This window comes from Salvelinus namaycush, chromosome 37, assembly GCF_016432855.1.
Source record: "Salvelinus namaycush isolate Seneca chromosome 37, SaNama_1.0, whole genome shotgun sequence".
NCBI classification, from domain to species: Eukaryota; Metazoa; Chordata; class Actinopteri; order Salmoniformes; family Salmonidae; genus Salvelinus; species Salvelinus namaycush.
This window is the reverse complement of record NC_052343.1, coordinates 17,131,524-17,139,826: the sequence shown is the minus strand read 5'-3', so window position 1 is coordinate 17,139,826 and position 8,303 is coordinate 17,131,524. Positions and strand designations below refer to the sequence as shown.

The 8,303-nt window shown below is 51.0% G+C and overlaps 1 protein-coding gene across 1 annotated transcript; it reads left to right on the top strand.

Moving 5' to 3' along the window:
* The first annotated feature begins 301 nt into the window (after positions 1 to 301).
* Positions 302 to 5,881, top strand: atxn1b (ataxin 1b). Its single transcript, XM_038977459.1, has 5 exons — positions 302 to 853; positions 2,871 to 3,176; positions 3,322 to 4,488; positions 4,709 to 5,003; positions 5,409 to 5,881. The coding sequence occupies exons 1-5, from the start codon at positions 302 to 304 to the stop codon at positions 5,879 to 5,881; spliced, it is 2,793 nt and encodes a 930-aa protein (XP_038833387.1).
* The last annotated feature ends 2,422 nt before the right edge of the window (positions 5,882 to 8,303 follow it).

Sequence of the window (8,303 nt, the reverse complement as noted above, 5' to 3'; positions counted from 1 at the left end):
AGATAGGGACAAAGAGAGAGAGAAACAGAGATAGGGACAAAGAGAGAGAGAAACAGAAATAGGGACAAAGAGAGAGAGAAACAGAGATAGGGACAAAGAGAGAGAGAAACAGAAATAGGGACAAAGAGAGAGAGAAACAGAGATAGGGACAAAGAGAGAGAGAAACAGAGATAGGGACAAAGAGAGAGAGAAACAGAGATAGGGACAAAGAGAGAGCGAAACAGAAATAGGGACAAAGAGAGAGAGAAACAGTAGGTTCAAAAAACCTACTTGAGAGACAAACAAAGAGTGAAAACCAACCATGAAATCCAACCAGGAGAGGAGCCATGGCTGTCTACCTCCAAAGAAGCGTGAGATCCTAGCCCTGGAGCAGAGGCCTGTGGTGGTAACAGCAGCAGCTGAGATCCTGGCTCTGGAGCAGAGGCCTATGGTGGTACCAGCAGCAGCTGCAGCCTCAGCAGACACTATCCTACACACAGAGAACCTGGCTTGGCTGGCCAATGTAGCCAGCGAACGCTGCAGATCCACAGAAACTCCCAGCCCCAGGTTTCATGTCTCCTCGTCCTCCTCTTCGTCCCCCTCCCCTTCTGCTACCTCTCTGTCTACGATCCCCCTGTCCTCTCTCTCCACTGTCTACCCCACTGGGGTGGGGCTCAGCCAACAGGGCGGGACAATCCAGTACCCCCAGCTGGCCCCTAACCTCCAGTTCATTAGCTCGGGGCCGTACACTGGCTACATCTCCTCTCAGATCGTCCAGTCCACTGCCACCAGTGTAGCCACCTCCACAGGGCAACAGCGCCACCATCTGGACGGCCACTGCTACACCGCCGCCCTCATCTCCCAGGCCACCAAGGTGTGTGTCTATTGTGTATGCATTCAGAAAGTATTCAGACCCCTTGACTTTTTCCACATTTTGTTACGTTATAGCCTTATTCTAAAATGTATTAAATGGTTTTTCCCCCCCTCATCAATCTACACACAATACCCCATAATGACAAAGCAAAAACTGTTTTATTTTTGATTTTAGCAAATTTATTCAAAATAAAAAACAGAAAAATCAAATTAACACAAGTATTCAGACCCTTTACTCAGTACTTTGTCGAAGCACCTTTGGCAGCGATTACAACCTCAAGTCTTCCTGGGTATGACGATACAAGCTTGGTACACCTGTATTTGGGGAGTTTCTCCCATTCTTCTCTGCAGAGCCTCTCAAGCTCTGTCAGGTTGGATTGGAGCATCGCTGCATAGCTATTTTCAGGTCTCTCCAGAGATGTTTGATTGGGTTCAAGTCCAGGCTCTGGCTGGGCCACTCAAGGACATTCAGAGACTTGTCCCGAAGCCACTGCTGCATTGTCTTGCCTGTGTGCTTAGGGTCGTTGTCCTGTTGGAAGGTGAACCTTTGCCCCAGTCTAAGGTCCTCAGCTATCTGGAGCAGGTTTTCATCAAAGATCTCTCTGTATTTTGCTCCATTCATCTTTCCCTCGATCCTGACTAGTCTCCCAGTCCCAACCGCTGAAAAACCTCCCCACAGCATGATGCTGCCACCATCATGCTTCACTGTAGGGATGGTGCCAGGTCTCCGTCAGACGTGACATTTGGCATTCAGGTCAAACAGTTCAATCTTGGTTTCATCAGACCAGAGAATCTTGTTTCTCATGGTCTGAGAGTCCTTTAGGTGCCTTTTGGCAAACTCCAAGCGGGCTGTCATGTGCCTTTTATTGAGGAGTGGCTCCGTCTGGTCAGTCTACCATAAAGGCCTGATTGATGGAGTGCTGCAGAGATGGATGTCCTTCTGGAAGGTTCTCCCATCTCCACAGAGGAACTCTGGAGCTCTGTCAGAGTGACCATCGGGATCTTGGTTACCTCCCTGACCAAGGCCCTTCTCCCCCGATTGCTCAGTTTGGCCGGGCGGCCATCTCTAGGAAGTCTTGGTGGTTCCAAACTTCTTCCATTTAAGAATGATGGAGGCAACTGTGTCTTTGGGGACCTTCAATGCTGCAGCCATTTTTTGGTACCCTTCCCCAGATCTATGCATCTACACAATCCTGTTTCAGAGCTCTACGGACAATTCCTTCGACCTCATGGCTTGGTTTTTGCTCTGAAATGCACTGTCAGCTGTGGGACCTTATATAGACAGGTGTACGCTTTTCCAAATCATGTCCAATCAATTGAATTTACCACAGGTGGACTCCAATCAAGTTGTAGAAACATCTCAAGGATGATCAATGGAAACAGGATGCACCTGAGCTCAATTTTGAGTCTCATGGCAAAGGGTCTGAATACTTCTGTAAATAAGGTATTTTTACATGTATTTTTATACATTTACAAAACTGTATTAAAACCTGTTTTTGCTGTGTCATTATGGGGTATTGTGTTCAGATTTGTATTTTATTTAATCCATTGTGGAAAAAGTCAAGGGGTCTGAATACTTTCCGAAGGCACCGTATATATCAGTGTTGGGGAGTAGTGAACTACATGGAGTTCAACTAGTAAGTTAACGACATTTTGCAGTATTTTGCTGGGAGTTGAACTAAATTATGGGTAGATCATTTCCTTATTTTATTTGTTTGTGTCAGACCTGCCCAATTCTCACTTAAAACATTGTTTTTGTGTTTAATAGACTAAATTGGGATCCGTTTTTGAAATTTGTAGACTATGACATTTCAGATTTCAATATGATAATGCATCATTAAGTGAAGTAATTGTTAGCTTGATAAACTATACTTTCAGAGTAGCTTCCCCAACACTGGTATTTATTGTGTAATTAATTAGTATTATTATTATATATTTATTTGTGTTTTTTAATGTATTGCTTGGTGCGAACAAATATCCCCTTTGGGGCGATTAATGATGTACTATGTTATGTTAAGGCTGGTGAACAGCAGAACCAGCTCCAGATAGGACTGCCGTCTGACCTGGCTGTGTCCGTTGGAGGGACTATCGTCTCCCTGCCGACCTCCACCCACTTCCCCAGTACCCACCAGTACATCCAGCTGGACAGCAGCAGCCCTCTGACCGTCACCTCCCCTACCCAGGGCCACCTCCAGCCTCTCCAGCTCCACACCCACCCTGGGATGGGCCTCCTCCCCCACACCCTCACCCTCGCCCCCTCCCAGGTGCTGGTCCAGTATGCGGATGGGTTAGGGGTCAACAAAGCTGAGGGCGGACACACCAAGGTATTTATATCGTTTTTTAAAATTGAAGACATTTTTAGATGTTGAACTGTTTGCGAGGAGAGCTTGTGAGTAAGCATGTCATTGTACAGTGTAGACTACACTGTATCCTGTGGATATGACAAATAAAGATTGATTTGATTTGAAGGTGGTGCAGCTAAATGGAGAGCTGGAGAGGAGTTTCGGTAAACAGAGCTGTGCTGGCGTCAAAGGAATCTCCTACTCTAACCAGAACAATCAGCAGGTTCACCATGGATATGAAGCTCGACACATCCTCATTCCCGCAGACTACACTACCCAGGATTCAACAGGACTACAAACCTCCCTGGTGCTGGTAGCAAACGCCCAGCCCCACCCCCACCCCCACCCTACCAGTGGTGCTGAGCAGGACAAGGTCCAGGTCCACCCATCACTAATACACAGTGAGGGAGGAGGCATCTGTCTAGGGAAACCTGTCTCCAGAACCTCCTCTTTCACCTCCCTCAACTCCTCTGATGCTCTGAAGGTCTCTTCTGCCCCTCACACGGTTATCCGGACCACCCACCACTCTGACCAGCATGTACAAAGCCTGTACTCCACCACCCAGGCACCAATCATCGGCTACATCGCCAGGGCAGGTAACCAGCATGGCGTCAGCTACGCCACCCTGCCGCAGCACCTGGTCATCCCGGACGGCCAGTCCCTCCAGTCTCTCCTGATACCCGTTAACGGAGTCGGTGACGTTACCACCACTACGGACCTCGAGGCTGCCTGCTCGGTGACCGCCAGGACGGCCAGCACCACCGCCTCTCAGCTGGCTCCAGCGACCACATCCCTCCCCCGCCACACCTACCTCACCGCGTCCCTGTCCAAGTGTGAGATGCTGGGGTCGGACAGCCACCACCAGGCCCCTGCTGTACTCCAGGCCCAAGTACTACCCATCCAACACATCCAAATCCCGTCTAACACAACTGCTACTGTGGTGGCGTCCCCCTCCCCTGCCCTAGCCCTAGCTCCCGCCCCTGTCCAGGCCTCCCCCTCTCTCTCCTCTTCCCTCTCCTCCTCTCCAGCCCTAGCTCCAGCCCCTGTCCAGGCCACCCCCTCTCCCTCCTCCTCTCCAACCACGCTCCCTCCGTTCTTCATGCGTGGCTCCATCATCCAGCTGGCGGATGGGGAGCTGAAGCGAGTGGAAGACCTGAAGACGGAGGACTTTATCCAGAGTGCTGAGATCAGCAGTGAGCTGAAGATTGACTCCAGCACTGTGGAACGCATCGACACAGGCCAGACACCCAACGCTGTCATCATACAGTTCGGTGTCGGGGAACACAAAGCACAGGTAAGCTAGTGAAGCTTGTTGTTGTCTCCATTCCCCTAGACTCAGTGCCAGTCTGTTTGTACTTCCCTGCCAACGCCTTGTCACTCATTCTCACACCGCAATGGTGTTGAAAAGAGCACAAACAGATCTGAGACCAGGCTACCATAACCCCATCCTAATGTCTATGTTTATGCCAATAACAGTTTATTGTGTATCCTTTGTGTGTTGTATTCCTCTGCAGGTGTGCGTGGAGGTGCTGTTGGAGTACCCGTTCTTTGTGTTCGGCCAGGGCTGGTCGTCCTGCTGCCCTGACCGGACCACTCAGCTGTTGGAGCTGAGCTGTGCCAAGCTGTGTGTTGGGGACGTGTGTGTCTCCCTGACCCTCAGGAGCCTGAGGGGTGGCGACGGCTCTGTGTCTGGGAGGAACCACAGCAGCCAGGGTCACGAGGTCAAGCTGAGGCACAGCCACAACACTGGGGACATCACACAGGAGTCTAACCGGCAAGGGAACAGTCAGGGGAATAGCCAGAGTAATGGTCAGAGTATTGATCAAATCAACAGTCAAATAAATAGTCAGAGCAACAGTCAGAGAGACAGTCAGAGAGACGGTCAGAGAGACGGTCAGAGAGACGGTCAGAGAGACGGTCAGAGAGACGGTCAGAGAGACGGTCAGAGCGACGGTCAGAGAGACGGTCAGAGAGACGGTCAGAGAGACGGTCAGAGCAACAGTCATAGAGACAGTCAGAGAGACGGTCAGAGAGACAGTCAGAGAGACGGTCAGAGAGACAGTCAGAGCAACAGTCAGAGAGACGGTCAGAGAGACGGTCAGAGAGACGGTCAGAGAGACAGTCAGAGAGACAGTCAGAGAGACGGTCAGAGAGACGGTCAGAGAGACAGTCAGAGTATGGACAAGGACTTTAGGAACAGTTTGAATGCTGCAGGCAGCAACAGTGTCTTCCTGGTGCAGGTGGCCAAAACAGACAGGCTGAATAAGGAGGACAGGGGCGTCCCCCGCTCTGTGGACCAGGTGACAGGATCTGGACTGAGACCAGGATCTGGATCTGGACCAGGGGTCTACGGAGCTGGAGTTGGACCCAGGAGCACCTCGGACCTGCAGGCTGTCTCAGGGAATGGAGAGATGAGAGACAGAGAAAATGTAGAGGTGATAGGAAGAAACAATGGAGAGATGAGAGAGAGAGAACAGAATAGCCACATGCCCCCTTCGCCCCTCAAGACAGAAGTGGGTGAGGCAGACAAAGAAAAACCCTGCGGTCGTAAGAGGAGGTGGTCTGCTCCAGAGAGAGATCAGACAGAGAGGGCGGACGAGGAACCCCCTTTGACTCTGCCAAAACCCTCTTTTATAACTCAGCAGGTCAAACTCTCCATGGAGGGAAGGTCAAATGTTAGTCGTTGAAGGAGCTGGAGTGTTGTACGGGAGGTAGGGAACATACTTTTATATGTTTGTAACGTTGTTAGTGCTGTTTGGTTTAATCTATCTATCCACATTAATGGAAAGGATTCGTTTACCTTGTATATACATGTTTTATGATTCTATTTATATGGAAGGAACCTTGTTGTCTCTGTGTTTGGCCCACTGTCTGGGAGGCCAGTCTCTCTCCAGAACACATTTAGTGGCCCACTGCCTGGGAGGCCAGTCTCTCTCCAGAACACAGTGAGTGGCCCACTGTCTGGGAGGCCAGTCTCTCTCCAGAACACAGTTAGTGGCCCACTGTCTGGGAGGCCAGTCTCTCTCCAGAACACAGTGAGTGGGCCACTGTCTGGGAGGCCAGTCTCTCTCCAGAACACAGTGAGTGGGCCACTGTCTGGGAGGCCAGTCTCTCTCCAGAACACAGTTAGTGGCCCACTGCCTGGGAGGCCAGTCTCTCTCCAGAACACAGTTAGTGGCCCACTGCCTGGGAGGCCAGTCTCTCTCCAGAACACAGTGAGTGGCCCACTGTCTGGGAGGCCAGTCTCTCTCCAGAACACAGTGAGTGGGCCACTGTCTGGGAGGCCAGTCTCTCTCCAGAACACAGTTAGTGGCCCACTGCCTGGGAGGCCAGTCTCTCTCCAGAACACAGTTAGTGGCCCACTGCCTGGGAGGCCAGTCTCTCTCCAGAACACAGTTAGTGGCCCACTGCCTGGGAGGCCAGTCTCTCTCCAGAACATAGTTAGTGGCCCACTGCCTGGGAGGCCAGTCTCTCTCCAGAACAAAGTTAGTGGCCGACTGCCTGGGAGGCCAGTCTCTCTCCAGAACACAGTTAGTGGCCCACTGCCTGGGAGGCCAGTCTCTCTCCAGAACAAAGTTAGTGGCCCACTGTCTGGGAGGCCAGTCTCTCTCCAGAACACAGTTAGTGGCCCACTGCCTGGGAGGCCAGTCTCTCTCCAGAACACAGTTAGTGGCCCACTGCCTGGGAGGCCAGTCTCTCTCCAGAACACAGTTAGTGGCCCACTACCTGGGAGGTCAGTCTCTCTCCAGAACACAGTGAGTGGCCCACTGCCTGGGAGGCCAGTCTCTCTCCAGAACACAGTTAATGGCCCACTGCCTGGGAGGCCAGTCTCTCTCCAGAACACAGTTAGTGGCCCACTGCCTGGGAGGTCAGTCTCTCTCCAGAACACAGTTAGTGGCCCACTACCTGGGAGGTCAGTCTCTCTCCAGAACACAGTGAGTGGCCCACTGCCTGGGAGGCCAGTCTCTCTCCAGAACACAGTTAATGGCCCACTGCCTGGGAGGCCAGTCTCTCTCCAGAACACAGTTAGTGGCCCACTGCCTGGGAGGCCAGTCTCTCTCCAGAACACAGTTAGTGGCCCACTGCCTGGGAGGCCAGTCTCTCTCCAGAACACAGTGAGTGGCCCACTGCCTGGGAGGCCAGTCTCTCTCCAGAACACAGTTAGTGGCCCACTGCCTGGGAGGCCAGTCTCTCTCCAGAACAAAGTTAGTGGCCCACTGTCTGGGAGGCCAGTCTCTCTCCAGAACACAGTTAGTGGCCCACTGCCTGGGAGGCCAGTCTCTCTCCAGAACACAGTTAGTGGCCCACTGCCTGGGAGGCCAGTCTCTCTCCAGAACACAGTTAATGGCCCACTGCCTGGGAGGCCAGTCTCTCTCCAGAACACAGTTAATGGCCCACTGCCTGGGAGGCCAGTCTCTCTCCAGAACACGGTGAGTGGATACTGTAGTGAGCAGATGGTTGACCTGGAAAGGCTTGAATTGATTAAACCATGAGATTTCTCCTCTATATTGACCTATAAAGTGAATTATGCATGTATGAGTTATATCAATTGATAGTACCTGCCTAGTTAGAATACAACCCTCTACTGCTCATCGTTACCCTCAGTCATCAGAACCCCCACCCCCCATATATTTGAGGACGTTGTTTTATGTGATGAAATGTAGTTTTCTTTTTGTTGGCTCAGGGCAACGTTGTGCAGTTAGGCTACTTTAAAGGGCAATACAATGCTGAATGATAGACATGTAGATTGCCAGACAATGGACCCAGGGACATTCTATGGGCCGAAGCAGCCTAACTGATCAGTTAAGATCATACCCTCTGGTTGTGAGGACAGTCACAGCAAGGAAGAATGGACCTCAGAATCAGGTTTGAGAGGCAGTGAAATACTAGTTTAGGGAAAAGCTTTCACTATCTGCTTTTCCATGGTGTTGTAGTAAGTACCCTTATGACACAGAACGCCTGAATCTAACCCCCCAAAAATAGGTTTTAATATTTGTTTCAATGAAAAACCACAATGTGTGCAGTAAAGGATTACTCATATACTGTATACAGTGCATTCCTGAAGTATTCAGAACCCTTGACTTTTCATACATTTTGTTACGTTACAGC